The sequence below is a fragment of the Herpailurus yagouaroundi genome, unplaced genomic scaffold, assembly GCF_014898765.1.
Source record: "Herpailurus yagouaroundi ecotype Mexico unplaced genomic scaffold, PumYag 195, whole genome shotgun sequence".
In the NCBI taxonomy this organism is placed as follows: domain Eukaryota; kingdom Metazoa; phylum Chordata; class Mammalia; order Carnivora; family Felidae; genus Herpailurus; species Herpailurus yagouaroundi.
The window spans coordinates 18,516,865-18,535,787 of NW_024412426.1; the positions used below are offsets into that span (position 1 = coordinate 18,516,865).

The following is an 18,923-nucleotide window of genomic DNA, read 5'->3' on the forward strand; positions in this document are numbered from 1 at the left end:
ATACTGGCTTCATAGAATGAGTCTGGAAGTTTTCCTTCCCTTTCTATTTCTTGGAATAGCTTGAGAAGGATAGGTATTATCTCTGCTTTAAACGTCTGGTAGAACTCCCCTGGGAAGCCATCTGGTCCTGGACTCTTATTTGTTGGGAGATTTTTGATAACCGATTCAATTTCTTCGCTGGTTATGGGTCTGTTCAAGCTTTCTATTTCCTCCTGATTGAGTTTTGGAAGAGTGTGGGTGTTCAGGAATTTGTCCATTTCTTCCAGGTTGTCCAATTTGTTGGCATATAATTTTTCATAGTATTCCCTGATAATTGTTTGTATCTCTGAGGGATTGGTTGTAATAATTCCATTTTCATTCATGATTTTATCTATTTCGGTCATCTCTCGTTTCTTTTTGAGAAGCCTGGCTAGAGGTTTGTCAATTTTGTTTATTTTTTCAAAAAACCAACTCTTGGTTTCGTTGATCTGCTCTACAGTTTTTTTTAGATTCTATATTGTTTATTTCTGCTCTGATCTTTATTATTTCTCTTCTTCTGCTGGGTTTAGGCTGCCTTTGCTGTTCTGCTTCTATTTCCTTTAGGTGTGCTGTTAGATTTTGTATTTGGGATTTTTCTTGTTTCTTGAGATAGGCCTGGATTGCAATGTATTTTCCTCTCAGGACTGCCTTCACTGCGTCCCAAAGCGTTTGGATTGTTGTATTTTCATTTTCGTTTGTTTCCATATATTTTTTAATTTCTTCTCTAATTGCCTGGTTGACCCACTCATTCGTTAGTAGGGTGTTCTTTAACCTCCATGCTTTTGGAGGTTTTCCAGACTTTTTTCTGTGGTTGATTTCAAGCTTCATAGCATTGTGGTCTGAAAGTATGCATGGTATGATTTCAATTCTTGTAAACTTATGAAGGGCTGTTTTGTGACCCAGTATATGATCTATCTTGGAGGATGTTCCATGTGCACTCGAGAAGAAAGTATATTCTGTTGCTTTGGGATGCAGAGTTCTAAATAGATCTGTCAAGTCCATCTGATCCAATGTCTCATTCAGGGCCCTTGTTTCTTTATTGACCGTGTGTCTAGATGATCTATCCATTTCTGTAAGTGGGGTGTTAAAGTCCCCTGCAATTACCACATTCTTATCAATAAGGTTGCTTGTGTTTATGAGTAATTGTTTTCTATATTGGGGCGCTCTGGTATTCGGCGCATAGACATTTATAATTGTTAGCTCTTCCTGATGGATAGACCCTGTCACTATTATATAATGTCCTTCTTCATCTCTTGTTACAGCCTTTAATTTAAAGTCTAGTTTGTCTGATATAAGTATGGCTACTCCAGCTTTCTTTTGGCTTCCAGTAGCATGATAAATAGTTCTCCATCCCCTCACTCTCAATCTAAAGGTGTCCTCAGGTCTAAAATGAGTCTCTTGTAGACAGCAAATAGATGGGTCTTGTTTTTTTATCCATTCTGATACTCTATGTCTTTTGGTTGGCGCATTTAATCCATTTACATTCAGTGTTATTATAGAAAGATATGGGTTTAGAGTCATTGTGATGTCTGTATGTTTTATGCTTGTAGTGATGTCTCTGGTACTTTGTCTCACAGGGTCCCCCTTAGGATCTCTTGGAGGGCTGGTTTAGTGGTGACAAATTCCTTCAGTTTTTGTTTGTTTGGGAAGACCTTTATCTCTCCTTCTATTCTAAATGACAGGTTTGCTGGATAAAGGATTCTCGGCTGCATATTTTTTCTGTCTAGCACACTGAAAATCTCGTGCCAATTCTTTCTGGCCTGCCAAGTTTCAAAAGAGAGATCAGTCACGAGTCTTATAGGTCTCCCTTTATATGTGAGGGCACGTTTACCCCTTGCTGCTTTCAGAATTTTCTCTTTATCCTTGTATTTTGCCAGTTTCACTATGATATGTCGTGCAGAAGATCGATTCAAGTTACGTCTGAAGGGAGTTCTCTGTGCCTCTTGGATTTCAATGCCTTTTTCCTTCCCCACTTCAGGGAAGTTCTCAGCTATTATTTCTTCAAGTACCCCTTCAGCACCTTTCCCTCTCTCTTCCTCCTCTGGGATACCAATGATGCGTATATTATTTCTTTTTAGTGTATCACTTAGTTCTCTAATTTTCCCCTCATACTCCTGGATTTTTTTATCTCTCTTTTTCTCAGCTTCCTCTTTTTCCATAACTTTATCTTCTAGTTCACCTATTCTCTCCTCTGCCTCTTCAATCCGAGCCGTGGTGGTTTCCATTTTGTTATGCATTTCATTTAAAGCGTTTTTCAGCTCCTCGTGACTGTTCCTTAGTCCCTTGATCTCTGTAGCAAGAGATTCTCTGCTGTCAGCTATACAGTTTTCAAGCCCAGCGATTAATTTTATGACTATTATTCTAAATTCACTTTCTGTTATATTATTTAAATCCTTTTTGATCAGCTCATTAGCTGTTGTTATTTCCTGGAGATTCTTCTGAGGGGAATTCTTCCGCTTGGTCATTTTGGATAGTCCCTGGCGTGGTGAGGACCTGCAGGGCACTTCCCCTGTGCTGTGGTGTATAACTGGAGTTGGTGGGCGGAGCCGCAGTCAGACCTGATGTCTGCCCCCAGCCCACCGCTGGGGCCACAGTCAGACTGGTGCGTGCCTTCTCTTCCCCTCTCCTAGGGGCGGGATTCACTGTGGGGTGGGGTGGCCTGTCTGGGCTACTTGCACACTGCCAGGCTTGTGATGCTGGGGATCTGGCGTCTTAGCTGGGGTGGGTAGGCAAGGTGCACGGGGGCAGGAGGGGCAGACTTAGCTTGCTTCTCCTTAGGTGATCCACTTCAGGAGGGGCCCTGTGGCAGCAGGAGGGAGTCAGATCCGCTGCCGGAGGTTTGGCTCCGCAGAAGCGCAGAGTTGGGTGTTTGCGCGGAGCGAGCAAGTTCCCTGGCAGGAACTGGTTCTCTTTGGGATTTTGGCTGGGGGATGGGCAGGGAAGATGGCGCTGGCGAGCGCCTTTGTTCCCCACCAAACTGAGCTCTGTCGTCCGGGGGCTCAGCAGCTTTCCTTCCCTTTGTCCTCCAGCCTTCCCGCTTTCTGAGCAGAGCTGTTAACTTATGACCTCCCAGCCGCTAAGTCGCGCTTGCTGTCGGAACACAGTCCGTCAGGCCCCTCCGCTTTTTGCAAGCCAGACTTGGGGGCTCTGCTTGGCCGGCAGGCCGCCCCTCCGCCCCGGCTCCCTCCCGCCAGTCCATGGAGCGCGCACCGCCTGGCCAGCCGTCCTTCCTACCCTCTTCCGTGGGCCTCTCGTCTGCCCTTGGCTCCGGCGACTCCGTTCTGCTAATCCTCTGGTGGTTTTCTGGGTTATTTAGGCAGGTGTAGGTGGAATCTAAGTGATCAGCAGGACGCGCGGTGAGCCCAGCGTCCTCCTACGCCACCATCTTCCCTCCTCCTTCTTAAGTTTTTTTAATGTTTATTTTATGTTTGGGGAGAGAGAAAGCAGAGTGCGAGTGGGGGAGGGGCAGAGAAAGAGAGGGAGACACAGAATCTGAAGCAGGCTCTAGGCTCTGAGCTGTCAGCACAGAAATCGATGCGGGGCTCCAACTCACCAAGTGCGACATCATGACCCGAGCCGAAGTCGGACACTTAGGTGACTGAACCACCCAGGCACCCCTGTTCTAATACTCTTAACTCAGCAAGGGCTTTAAAACTGTCTAATCATGTTGCAAAATATACACTGATGATCTAACATGGCCACACAAGCTGTGTGAATGTACTAATGAGTACTCTCTAATGAATTCAAGGTTGGATTATTATCTGCCATATCCAAGCAAGAGATATCAACTACTTAAATATACCAATTATTTAACTTTTATTTTTGTGTTTGGTAGTGGTTCAGATATTTCTCCTGTAAATATTATATAATGAGGGAAAGAAATACTGTTTTTACTACAATGGAGCAAAATTGTTAAGTCAGAGGCTGCAAGCACACAGAACCATCTGTTTTAGTTATGTGAAAAAATTATCTAGTATCAACCAGAGAAAAATTGAGGGAAAAGTTTGGCTGAAAATATGCTGAATGCTAGGAGGAAAATGTTCTCCTGTATATCATAGGTCAGACCCTTCTACATAAACTTAAAAACTATATAAATTTTGTTATCATCCTTACATAAGCCAGAAGCTAATTAGCTGAATTTCAAAACTGATAGAAAAATTTTTAATAATTACTTTGGCCTTTTACAATCATATAATGAATATACATCTGTAGGGGTGTTCAATGGTTTGTGGCATTTTTAAAACTAGATGATGTATTATTTTCCAGAAGTCAGTACACTCTCAGAGTTTAAGTTATTTATGCAATTCTAGCTCTGACGATATAACCATATAAAAAAAGATTTCTGATCAATGTTCATCATCCTCCAAATGGCTACATTGGAGAAAAGAGAAAGAGAAGGTAAAGAGATGGGAAGGTAAAGAGAAAGGAAGGGAAGGGGGGGAAGGGGAAGGGGAAGGGGAAGGGGAAGGGGGAAGGGAAGATAGGAGAGGGCAGAGGGCTAAACTACAAACATGCAAGAAGGGTTTTAATGAAAGCTGTGCCATTTGCAGAATTAGGCCATCCGTCCTACTTGCTAGCACAAGCAGGCAAGGGCTTTTATAAATAACATTTAAAAAAAATCAATAAATATAAAATGACACTGATATATGAACATACTTCTGAATGTCCAACTGGCCCATTTTTACTACTCAATATCCTTATATTTAATTAAATTTAATTATTCAAGAACTGATTACCTAACTTATAAATTAGCCCTTGTACTTGCCTTTTCTCCATATTACTACAAGATTTTCTTGTAGTCCGCCATTCAGCAATAACCTTTATTGGGATGGTAGGTGAGGACAATGTGGAGTTTACCCACCACATTTTGTAAGGCATCTTAAATTTGAGGATAAAGGGCAAAACTTTGCTTAATGGACTTTGCAGTTTTTAGCTTTTGGCCTCAATTAGCATTCGCTATATGAGTTAACTATATGCAATGATTTAAAAAGTCATTTTGCATTTCTGATATAACCTTGAAAAATTACCAATCTGACAGCTATTCTCCATTAACAGAAACAGAATCTTTTCTATCCAAGTAGAGCGTATTTATTAAAATTCAGGAAAAGGTTTTCTTTCAGGTTTACTAATAATGAGGGAAAACGTTTCAAAATGGGACATAAAAACTGCACAAAGATGTATTATGTGGCATAAATCAGGGTATACTAGTAATATCGGAGACCTCGATAGTATCAAAAAACCACACTGTTTCTTACCCTTATGTATTGTCCAAAAATTGAGACAACCGCCACATTAAATTGTCATAAGGGCAGTCATCGGGACTCCTCTGAGCCTTTACTACAGTAGCCTGAGAGGACCTTTAGTTCCTTTCTCCTTAGCAGCAAAATGAGGTCATAGTGCGCCCCCTCCCTGACAAGCAGGATGGGACATGCAGCCAAAAAGTCACCTTCAGGACTCAGTACTGAGCAGAGATAACTAAGGCAAGAAGGAAAGGAGACTGAGGAGACAAACTGACTTAAGTAAAGTCATTTTGGTTTTAGGCTGACCTTTAACCTAAAAGCCAGCAGGTCATAAAAAGGGTCACAAAATCTGACTCAGAAAACCACAGGACCCTATTCCCTCTGGCAGTAAAAGCCAGAAAGGCCAGACACTCTTAAAATTGCTACCTGTAGGTAATTTCACAATCCTAAGACAATGGAAAAAACTAAGCACCCATGCAAATGATAAAGCCAAAGTTAAAGACTAAGCCCCTTCCTATAAAGGTTAGCTAATTTTAAAACTTAAAACCCAGGGCACCCGGTAGCTCAGTCGGTTAAGCATCCAACTTCGGCTCAGGTCATGATCTCACGGTTCATGCATTCCGTGCTCTATGCTAACAGCTCAGAGTCTGGAGCCTGCTTCAGATTCTGTGTCTCCCTCTCTCTCTGCTCCTCCCCTGCTCACACTCTGTATCTCTCTCTCTCAAAAATAAGTAAACATTTAAAAAGAAAAAATTTTTAAACCACTTAAAACCCTTCATTCAAGGCAAAGAGGATCCTTTTCCTCATCTGGGATGAGAGACTGCTACTTTGTGAAGTAGCTCCTTTCTTACTTCTAGACTTAATAAATCTTCATCCCTTTCTCTAAACTTGCTCTTGAATTCTTTCTCATGTAAAGCCATGAACTCTCTTGGCAAGGGGCTCTGGCTGTCCAGCATCAACATGGCACAGAGCAAATAAAAAATGAAGACAGAAAAAAAATCTGTAAGATGGGTTCCTAAGATATAGTCCTGTAGAATAAGTTTAAAAAAATGAGGTGGAGGGCCCTACCTTGCAAATCTTGTAAAGTGATTCCTGGCCATCTCCTCCAGTATCTTTAAAGTAATCATGTGCAGGAAACGTACGATGAATATCTCGAGTGATAACACTCTCCTGGGCTGAGTCCTAAAAAAAGAAAAAAATAGACCTGGTCATTAATTTAAAATTTCTTTTTAATAATGAAAAATAATAGATACGTATGGTAAAAAGAAAATAGTCAAATAGCACAAGAAGAGTATGCTTCCCCCCACTGAAAATACCTGCCTTACATTCCAGACCCACAGTCCCATTCACCAGCTATAAATGCTACCAACAGTTTCTTTTGTATCCTTTCATCCATCTATCTATAGATGTGTGAACATATGCTCATGTGAGGGGAGGTGAGGGAGGGAAGCTGTATACACACATCTCCATCCTTTGCTTTTTGAAGCACAAATAGAAGAAAACTATCTGCTCCTTTCATGTAATGGGGTAACTTACAGAATATTCCTTATCAGTACATGCAAGTATATTTCAGTGTCTTTCAGAGCAGCTATTAAAAAGAATGAGGTACATCTGGATAAAAATATATGATGGTTTAATATTCTATTAATGATTTTTTTGCATTTTTCTATTTATATTACAAATAATACCACTAAGAACATTTTTATACATACATGTTCAAAAATAGATTCCTAGTGGTGGAACTATAGGTAAAGGGTGTACACATTTCCATTTTTGATGAAGATACTTTCCTTCCAGAGGTGTTGTAACAATACATACTCTAAACACTGGTGAAAAAGATGTTTTTCCATACCTGCCCAATACCACATATTACTAACTTTTCACATTTTTGACCATCTGATAAGTGAAAACTCAGACCACAATAGTTTTAAAAAGTAAAGGTATCAATCTTTTCCCTGATAGGTTAATTATCAACTCACACACTCCAGAGAACAAAAACCCTCAAAACTACTATATTAAGATGACTACAGATTAATTAGAATAATTAATAATTAGAATAAAATTCTAAGCCTTATAAAAAGTGATTAATCATTCATTTGATTGAATCTGATTCCTAGAAATGTTGTTTTCTCTGTTTAATGTCAAGAAAATAAGATGGAACTACTTCCGGCAACCCTGATGATGAAAATACTTTGCACAATTTAAGAAGCACCAATGGCCACCAGTGCAAATTAAGTGTTCTTTAATGTCTTGCTTGCATGAAGATTTGAACAAATCCCCTATTTTAGTTAAAATCAAGAAAGGAAAAAAAACATTTAATACATGAATTACTTTAATGAGTGCTATCTCCCTTTTCTCTCTGTAGCTGAGAAGTATGTAAGAAAGGAAATAGCCGATTAACTGTGAGGTAAGCCAGTGCCTTCTCTTGCTGCCTTTTTTCATTTCGGCTGCTATTTCACACAGAGTGGTAATTAAATCTCATACCATGTAGAGAAAGGACACAAACTGAAATGTTCCAAATTTGCTAGCAAACACCGAAGACACTGCAAATCAGTCCAGAGGAAACTCTGAAGGCTTATTGGAATGTAAGGCTACAGCTGAACAGAAACGAAACTTAAAAAAAATGACCATACCTTAAGTGTCAGGACACCTAGAAAGTTTATACTTATCAACATAAATGCAGTTTCTAATGACAGAAAATTTTGAGGGCAGGTGGGAGCACACATAAAGGTAACGTACAAAGAGATATGGCTGGTTACGGCAGTGTCTAAGTAGGAGATCCCCTGAGTGGGGGATCTGGTACCAGGTAGAAGAAAAGTTTTCACTGCCCAGGCTTTCCCTAATAGAAAGGTTTTCTTTCCACACAGTAATAGCTTCCCCTTATAAGCTATTTGAAAAGATGACCAATGAAAATGTTACTACTGCCATTGCTGAACTATTTCAGGGGCAAACATGTGCTGAGTGGTTCACAGGATAAGTCTTTTACACTTTTCAAGATGTTAAGGGAGAGAAATAATTGGACTATATTCCCTAGAAACTGCCTACTCATTTGGCATCATACTGTGTTTAAATGGTACCAACAGTCTGATTCAGAGAAAGGGAAATTGATCAAAATTTTCTAGAAAGTAACTATGCATAATATGGAGTAATTTTTTCTACGCACACTTGAATCTTCCTTATTTCTTTCTAAAAATAAATGGGCAAAAATTAAATGAAAGTAAAAATCATCAACTTTTCCTTATGAACCATCCCTTCCTAGGATTACTTTCAAATGCTCTCTACAAATGTGCGTTTCTAGAGCTTTCTTCCAACATACTGCTCTCAGGTGGCTAAGGGAATAACTTCTGGAACTTCACTTAATAAACTAAATAAAATATTTTGCTATATTATTCACTGATCCCTTTCATATAACTGAAGGTCAGAAGGTACATTAGAGTCTTATAAAGAGACTAATACAAATGAAATTATGTACTAGAGAAAATAATCATCTTTTCAAAGCTCAAGCTAACCTCCTCCCAATTACCCATACTGTAGAGAGTAAAAACAGCACACATTTCCAGAATCCACACCTGATCTCCCAAATTCACTCCCTTCTTCAACAAAGACTTGAATCAAAGCTCAGTAACACTCAGTAAAAATGAAGATAAAAATGATTTTTTCTCTTCAATGTTAATTTTGTTTAGTTTATTTCAATTATAGTTGTCAATTTTCATAAGAAGATTTCATAAGAAGGACAAAAAAGAGGCCAAATATTTCGCCATCGAAATACCCAGAGTTAAAACGTTTCATGCGAAAACTTTTTTTTCTTAATATGGCTAAAAACATTTTATAGCACAACCAAAACTGATAATGAGGTCGTCTTCTTGGATGGCTCCCATAAGCAGAATCTCCTTAAATCCTGACAGTCATCTTCAGAAAGGAAAGAGGGAAGAAGTCACTCCTTCATGGGCAGCTATTTCACCAATACCCGCAGGTTCACAGCCTGACCCACAATTTATTTCCCCATAGACGCATCTCCCGTTCTGGTCTTCAGTCCAGTTTGGTGGGCTAGTGGCTTGGAGCCAGATAAACTCACTGGTCCTATTCCTGGCTGCTCCACTTAGTATGTATAGGATCCCTAACAAGTTATTCAATCTCACGAAACTTCAGTTTCCTCATCTATAAAATGGGACAATAATACTAAATTTACCTCATTTAGAATAAAATAATGCACGCAAAGTGCTTAGCATGCTGCCTGGTATGAACTCAGTATTCATTAAAGAAACAAATCAAAATAGTAATTGTTAATTATCTCTTCCTCTTTTTCCTTCAGAATCACATTTAACTGTTTAAATACTTTGGTGAGCATAACATTTTATACATTTTTATGTGTGCACTTCAAATAATAAACCACTGCTTTTCTTTGGATATCATGAACGTTATGAATAGAGCTTTCAGCACGATGACATTTAAATATATACACTCCCCATTCTGAATTTCCTAGCATGTATCTCGCATGTCCTAAATTATCCTTGTTTCTATCAATCCATGAATAAGAGCAAAAGTGAACAATCGTTTGCATAAAGTAATGTTTTATCAACTGGTAGACATTCTGACTGCAGCTTTGCATATGCCCATGCAATAGAGATGTACACAACTCAGGAGGATGGAAAGGACAGGGTGTGGTAGAAGTTAAATTTGCCAGAGAAGCTACCATTTCCACCACGGCTTCAGAATTTGGCTTGTGAGAACCAGAGAAGGCCTTACGTTACAGTTCTGGACAGGACAAACGCCACTGCCTCTTCTGCATGCCTTCCTTCTGGACCATTGACGCCAACCACGTAACTGGCAGGCAGAGTCCTTGAGATCATCTATCCTGTCTCAGCCGCAGTCAAGTTGGACCACACACAGAAACTGACTCAGACCAGTAACAGGGAGTAACAGAGAGAGGTTTAGAGCAAAGTCTTAGAAGTTGAGTTTTACTGCCTCCTCACCACCCCACAGCCCTGACACTGCCAACACACCGAAACTAAATTTCTATTTAGTTTACCTACAAAGGATTTTCTTTAATTTCCAAACTGCTACATCAGAAGGCTAAATTATCTTTTTATTTTCAAAACAGATATCATCTCCAGCGTGGTAAATAAAATCCATGGTCCAACAGAGGGTATCATCTGGCTTGTGGAAGATCACTTTAAAATCATCTCTAGGATGTATAAGTAGCTCAATTAACTTTGGACCATTTTAAGTGGATTCAATTTACGGTATCCATCAAGTGTTTCATATTAGCTGCTCTTCTAGTACTATGGGTATACCTGACATGTGTGCAATCCTTTCAATTCCTATTCCAAGAGAATCATCACTTAACTTGTTTATTGTGAGAAAAAAATGAATACGGCATTCAAGTGCCAACAAGTATTAGGAGGATAGGTTTGGATGACCATAGACTATAATTTTTTTATAAAACAATTTCTGGGCTGTCAACAACTGGAAAGGTATTTCGCTGTAGATGATTGTTTTCACATGTGACCTTAGCCCCAGATGAAGTGTAAAAGTAATGTCTGATAAAGGAACACCTTGACTGTGCCTTAATTTGCTACATTTTTACAACTACGACAAGCATCTGTTCTTATTAATCCCTATTGTCAAATCCAAAGTATAACTGCATTTTCACCTTTCGACCACAAAATTACTTCAACTTTATAAATACCATGCCAATTTGCTAGTGTTACTAAAAATGCCAATGTAGGGGCGCCTGGGTGGAGCAGTCGGTTAAGCGTCCGACTTCAGCCAGGTCACGATCTCGCGGTCCGGGAGTTCGAGCCCCGCGTCAGGCTCTGGGCTGATGGCTCAGAGCCTGGAGCCTGTTTCCGATTCTGTGTCTCCCTCTCTCTCTGCCCCTCCCCCGTTCATGCTCTGTCTCTCTCTGTCCCAAAAATAAATAAACGTTGAAAAAAAAAATTAAAAAAAAATGCCAATGTAGACCACACCTACTCACAGTTGGCAGATAAATGATTCAGAGCTTAAAAAATATTTGACCTTAGAACGTGCCTTCTATTCTTACTTCACAGGGATCCTCCTTCAGTTCTATGTTGGAGCTAGATCTATGGTAAAACATCACAAACTGGTCAGCTTACATGTCCCCGAAAGCAGATGGGTTTGCAGTGGTGGGTCTGACTTATTTGCCTTGATGTTTGCCAAAAATCCAAAGAGGCAGAGATAAAAGGAGAAAATATGAAAGTGCACTCTGGTTTTAAACATGCTATTGAAATTGTAGGCTAGAGACAGTAACACAAAAAGAATGGATCACTGCCAGGCTTCAGTCCTTGAATATGCAGGTAGGGGGGTCTTAGCATAAGTGGAATACTATGGAAGCAAAGAAAGAAATATTAACTCAATCATATCTTAAGCAACCCGTTTCCCGGGCATTGAACACACATGCTACCAAATGTCTCAGGATCAAAGCCTGACACAAAGGTCAAAAATATAAGCCATATTCTGGCTTCAACTAGAAAGAAATCTCTTCAGGGAGAAAAGCAACAATGAGAACTAAAGGAAGGGGAAGGAGAGGGGAGAGGAGGGTGCATATCTCTAAGACCAGCCAATATTCACGATAGATACCTTGATCCTGAAGGAAGTGCCAGGACTGCAGTAGGAAATATCTGAATAAAACAAAGCATTCTTTTGGGACTGGGAAACTAAGTAGTATTGTAGCCTATGGGTACAACCTGGATTTCCCAGAGTTCTTATGAAATTTAGGTCAGAGCCGAGATGACTCTCTATGACAAATACCTGGGGTTACTTTTAGACTCCAAATACACCCACCAAATGCATCTATGACCATATTTGGATATGTCCTCATTTCAGGGTGGCTAACCACTCATTGTCCCAAAATAAAGGTTCAACTGAGGCACTTGACAGTCTTGCAAACTCATCCAATGAGCAGCGATAAACTCTGCAACTTCTGCTGGAATGAAGCACAATAACTGAACTCCATGGTGTTATTTTTCAAAGCAAGATGCATTTCTAACTTTGCATTATTTTTAAAAATTATGATTTTTATCAAACCCCTTGATAAAAAATGAAATAAAATAAAAAATTTAAGAGTGCCATATTTACTCCCATTGTATAAAAATAACATTCTTTTATTTTTCCACAAAACTAAAGAACACCTCTGATAACTAGCATTTGCTAAAAATGTCTATTTGCACCTAACCTTTAAGTTTTGTAATTTTATTAATTTTGACTATGTGCATACCTAGTTATTGTTTATAGGCTGAATAATTTTTAATAATTTTAGAAAATATTCTACCACTCTGTCAACTGCTTTAAATGCTTCTCTTCGAAACTCTTTGAGCTAAATTACATCTTCTTAAATTGAATGACATAAAAGTTGAAGATACAAAAAAACTGAGCTATTTGTTGCATAGTACAAATTCATTTATGTATTCAACAAGTACTAGTTCTGAGTACCTACTAAGAATTAGGCATTATTTTAGGTGCAGAAGATAACAACTGTTGGCAAGGCAATGCCCTTCCCCTATAGGACTTAAATTCTAGTAGCAGGGAAAAGAGACAAAAAACAAGTACTGGTTAGTTAAAATTACTGTCTAAAAAAATAAAACAATGTAAATAGCTAGTGAGGAGAAGACTGATATTTTAGGCAGGGTGGTTTTGACTTTCTGAGGGTAGGTTCAACTGTTTACAGAAAGAGCATTACAGGCAAAGGGGAAAGCATGTGCAAAAGTTGTGAGGTGGGAGCAGAATGTCAATAGTTCTCTAGACATTTTCTAGAATTTTGCTGACCTTTGTGTGCAGATGTCTTCAATGAATTGCCAAAAATTATTCCAATAGTTTTGTGGATTAACATGGTGACCTCAGAAATTTGTAAGTATAATTCGGATCATTTTTAAAAGATGTCTTAATTCATATGCTTGAATAATATGCTCCTGGTTGCACATGTCTGTATGAAAGTTTACCATTCAAACATCCAACACTTGCCATGCACAAGACATTGTACTAGGTGACAGGGGATCAAAAAAAAATAGGATATAGTCCATAATATCCCTAAATTGCAAGAGATTAAGATCTTGTAAACATAAAATATAGGTGCAAATATCAGTGGAAGGAGACATATTGCTAACAGCCAAATTAAATGATATGGGCAAAGTTATCTATGAGAAGTCAGTAAAGAAAGTGATTAGGGAAGGGTTCAAGTGGTGAAAGGGGCCTTCCCCAGGAGATGACAGGATGGGTTCAAGTCATGATCTCACAGTTGTGGGATTGAGCCCCGTGTTGGCTCCATGCGAACAGCACAGAGCCTGCTTGGGACTCTCTCCCCTCTCTCAGTCCCTCCCCATACACACTCCCTCCCTTCTCTCTCAAAATAAACAAATAAACATTAAAAAAATAAATTAAGCTAGAGGAAAGACAATGTTAAGAAAATGATAAGAAAAAATATACTTACAATACTGTACTGCATTTATCAAATAAAATCAGTGTATAAATGGACCCACACAGTTGAAATCCATTTTGTTCAAGAGTCAACTGTACAATAATACAAGGGTGGTGTGAGCAGAGGATCCAAAGCAGGAAGGCACTTGGCATGCCCAAGTAATAGGACTCTAATTGTCTATAGAAGGGAATTCACAAAGAGGAAAGTTGAGTGGAATCTAGAATATGGAAAGGTCATCTTGAATGACGATGTTTTAACTTGGTCCTGTGGACAACAAGGACCATTTCATCTGACTATTTCACTTCATGGCCTTTGTGGTCAGTTTTGTGAACTCTTGTTTCAGTGTGATCTCATCTGCTTTTATTACCTGAAAGAATTAGTGTGTAGAGAAAAATTAACCTCATACAAAAAGAGGGCTGGAGTTACCAGGAGGTGATCTCTAGGCCCTTGGAATATCATGCCAATATCTTTTGGTCACCCAACAGACTAACAATGTGATTTATTATGGGGATTTGGGCCATACAGTATTAGTTCTATCTACAAAGAGACTGAAAACTAAAAGTCAGTCATGTGGGCAGTACGTGAATAAGCTCCTATAAAAACTCTGCACAATAAGACTCAAGTGAGCTCCCCTAAATGAAGCTGGCAATACTCCATGTGTATCATTACACACTGATGCCAGGAAAGCTATGTTGTCGATGACTCTGTGAGGCAAAGACAAAAAAAAGTTCCATGTTTGCTATTTCTCCTGGACTCTGCCCAATGTGCTTCTTCCTTTGGCTGGCTTTAATCTGTATCCTTTAGCTATAATATACTGGCACCATGATTTTAACAGCTTTCACTGAGTTCCTTGAGTATTTCTAGTGAATTGTTGAACCTGAGGGTGAACCTGAGGGTGATTCTGGTAACACCCTGAACTCACAACTAGTGTCAGAAGTGATGGCACTCTTGTGTGCACTACCCTCCTCTTTAACTTTTTAACTGGTTATATTATAACAGGTTGGCCAGGGGCGCCTGGGTGGCTCAGTCAGTTAAGCGTCTGACTTCGGCTCAGGTCATGATCTCACGGTCCGTGAGTTCGAGCCCCGCATTGGGCTCTGTGCTGACAGCTCAGAGCCTGGAGCCCCTTTCAGATTCTGTCTCCCTCTCTCTCTGCCCCTCCCCTGTTCATACTCTGTCTCTCTCTGTCTCAAAAATAAAATAAAACGTTAAAAAAAATTTTATAACATGTTGGCCATCGATAATTTTGAAGATCTCACTGTGGTATTCTCACCAGTAAATTTTATTTAGTCAAATACATTTATCATTGCCTACCTTTTCCTCTATGACAAAGTATTATTCACAATAAAACAGTTCCTTAATACTGTGTTAATTCAGTTGACTTTTTAAAAACTCTCCTTTAATGTAGAACCCTAAAGTTTAAACATATTGGACCACTACCAACCATTTGACCACTTGTTCACTGAGCTTCCGAAAAATCTCTATGTGATTAGTGAAGTGAAGACCACAGACCACTAAATGAAAAGGAGAACAGACAACTACTGAAGTGGCCTATAATTCACTTACATGAAGGGTCACCTACTTAAAGCCTAGAAGGAGAGTGAGGGTAAATGAACAATAACTGTATCTCTAAGTAAATGCCAACAATGTGTGTATTTTAAAAATCATTTAAGACCAATAAAGTTCCTCATGCTGGGGTATGGATTTTGAAAAAGGCAATTAATTTTTACATCAAGTTACATCAGGTTATATAACTGCCATTTTTTTTCCTTTTTATAACAGCCCATTTGCATTAACACAAGTTTTTACTCACTATGAGTCGAAGATGCACTGATCACCACACAGTAACAAAAGAAACAGGAAGAGCTAAGAACAGAAAGATTTGTTCCTGAAACACTATGGCAGTTCTAGTTCTCAATTATAAAGGTTATTTCAATAAATTAAATATTCTAATTCCATCTAGTAAGTGTATAATAAGGCATTTTTTTGTCTTACAAATTCTGATTAATATTATAGCTTTCTTTTCCAATAATCTACTTTGTTCAATTTTCCCTATTCAAGAGGGTCAATTTCTGTTTCTCCAACAGATATTATGGAAGTAGGAAAAAATTTTTTTGCAGGAAGGCACGTCTGAAGCTTGATTAATCCTTTCTGGAATAAAGCCAAATCATGGGTAGAAACCTAGAGATTTTTATTCTACACTTTTTCCCCCCTTTATATTGATTCAGAAATGAGCATTACTATTCAAAGACTAAGGAGATCTAGGTAAATATATATTCCAGCTCCTCAACATAGTATATTCCTTTTTAGTCTCTTGGCTGATTTTTCGCTTGCGTACTCCTTATCTGCTGGTGCATCCTTAGCCATGTTCTCTGCTCACCATCCATGTTCTTCCTGGGAATCCTATCCATTCCTGAGACTTCAACTACCAGCTGTCTACTCTCTCCTTGCTCTTCACTACAGCAGATGCCAAACCTTACTGATTACCAGAATCATCTGAGAATCTATTTTGGAACCCATATCCCCAGATCTCACCTAGATCTGATTTACCAAAATCTCTACAGTACTTCAGGCAGGCCGTATTTTTAACAAATTCCTACACAGCTACAAGCAAAAGTCTACAAATTGTTATTTAGGAACTACTGGTCTAATAGATATTTGTTCCACATCTAAAACTTAACTCAAAAACTCAAATCAGAATTTCCCATATAATCAGGTGCCCTTATATTTTCAGGCTCAATGGAATGAAATTCCATGTCTGAGCTGACATCAAAAAAGGTGTTCTGAAAGCTGTCTTTTTTCCTTTTCCTCCCTTAATCAATTGGTCCTTTGGTCTTCCATTCAGCAATATTAATTAACTGGTACCCATGTCTGAATATGCCCATGTAATTACCACCTCTAGGTAGACCATGATCAGTTGTTATTTATCTGTTTCCCTGGTACCTGAGACTCTAGGTGCTTAGTAAATGGGTGCTAAATAAATCAGAACAAGGGAAGCAGGGATGGTAAGAGTATATTCTCTATGATGAAGAGACTCAAGTTTTATAACTTTTTGCTTTGAGTTCTGAATTCTCTTGTAACCCCATTTAATCAAATGCAGCAGCAAAGGGAAATAATCTGCTCCCAAATCAAAGATGATAACAAGGATTCATAGGCTTACAAGCCAAAACTTCACAGCAAAATGCATACCAGAATGTCCTTACTCCCTAGTGAGTAAGGACATCACTACCAAAGATGACACACGGAAATAGTTACAAATATTACTACAAAAAAACCCCAAACAAACCCACAAATGGATCTCCATCTTAAAAAAAGAAATTAGAAATTCTACCACTACTGCAATTGCAAAAATCGTCATAACAAAAAGCTTTTGAGTTTTCTGAGTTTTACCTAATTTTATATGAAGACCAATAAAAGACGAAGATACATTCAAGTGATTCATTATTTTAAAATCAGCCGTTTTACTTTAAAAGTGACAAGAGATCAATCATATAATTAATGTGTTCCAAACCCGACTAGAAGCAAAGTACATTAAATATGATGTTTTAGAAATCTCAAGTGTCCCTCACAGCTTACATGTTAACTCTTTCTCAGTAAAAGAGCTTGAAGTAGTAGACTGAGATCAAGGTTGGGCAAGAAACAGGAAATTCTTTCTTATTCATCTCATCTCAGGATTATAGTATTTAATAGGCTCGGATTCTTTACCAGGTTCTTAATACCATATTAAAGTAAATCAAAGGAAGATACAGGTCCCCTCTTTTACGTTAGGGCCTTTTAGAAGTTATAAATTAAGAAAGAGTAATGCCTTCAATTCTACTTCATAAGATTAGAAGATAATCATGAAATGAGGATTTTTGTTTCTATCTTTTGAACTGGTATCTATTTAGGTTCTATAATACTCACATGAGAAAAATACAGGCATACCAACAGTTTATGGTTGTGGTCTTTCCCTGTTGACATATTAGCCCCTCCCCTTTAATTGATACACGTATTTACTTCTGACTTAAATACCACAAGGGCCACAGATTTTTCTGCAATTTTCTTGCTAATAGATCTAAGTTATTAGGAGAGGATTTTTAAGTCTAAATTTCTAAAAAGGAAAAAGAAAACGTAACTGGGTAAACATTAAGAAACCGCAAAAGTAACCCCACTCATTTCTCATTTATTAAGTTGCCATTTGCATACGGTACTTTCACTTGATTCAGTGGCTATGGGGGGCTGAAAGGTTCCTTTCCAGGCATTTGTCTGGAACTGCTTCTTTATTTAGACCTCGTTCTACAAAGCTGTCTCATTTTTCCAAAGCTTTAAGTGGTTGATGCCAAGTTACATACACATGACGGTTCCTATGTTGCATAGTAATTAGGCGTAATCGACCGCCAGTCACAATATGAAAACAATTAATATTATTCTTTAGACAAACCAAGCATTGTTTAATCAGTTAGGATATGTGTCCTTTTCTGGCACCACCACCACCACAGTTCAGGATCTTATCACTTTATGCTTAGACTATTTCAATGGTCTCTAAGTTAAATAGAAGCTTTTCTCTACTTCACCCTTTATGGTACTTTTAGGTTAACCTACCTAAAGCACTGCTTTGCTCCTATGGAGCATTCAAATCCATCTATGGTATGGTCCTACCCACTATCTGGGGAAAAAGCAAAAATTCTTATTCCACTGCATTTGAATCATATCCCATTCCACAAAATTGCACTGTTCTTCCAAGCTTTAATGCTTTTGTGCAAGTTCCTCTGCTTTGTATGGCCCTATTTTAATATTTTCTCCTGTTGAAGTCCTGTCCATTTAAAGGCTCCTATCAGACTTCTTGGCTGGTGCTTTCCTGATGCTCCCAAGTAAAAATAATTCTATCTTCTCTTATAGTCTTATAATTCCAAGTTGTATAAACTTATATAAAACATATATTACCAATATTACATATTGCCTTGGAGGTAAGATATATTTTACCTCCTCTCAGCTCCTGGCCACTAGAGATGGTGCCACACAGCAACACATTTAGTACCCCATATATAGTAGGGGCTGAACAGCTACTCATTGAATAAATGATTTTATGAAAGGACAAAATGGAAAACCAAGGCAGAAAGAGAATAAAAAACGAGCTCATGTTGCTACTTAAGTGGAAGGTGGGTCAGGTCCCATACCGAGCCACAAATGGAAACTAGGTTGGGGCAAATCTTCCTTTCTTAGGCACTCTGGGCTGGCTCCTTGGGGAGAGG

General features: G+C 38.6%; 1 protein-coding gene across 8 annotated transcripts in view; it reads right to left on the reverse strand.

The window, feature by feature from the left end:
* The window catches only part of RABGAP1L (RAB GTPase activating protein 1 like), an 802,606-nt gene that overhangs the window by 334,707 nt on the left and 448,976 nt on the right, over nt 1–18,923 (reverse strand). For all 8 annotated transcript variants that reach the window (XM_040446724.1, XM_040446725.1, XM_040446723.1 and 5 more), the window contains one exon: nt 6,327–6,440. In XM_040446724.1, the coding sequence (XP_040302658.1) occupies nt 6,327–6,440 (114 nt within the window). The remainder of the gene's footprint in view (nt 1–6,326; nt 6,441–18,923) is intronic.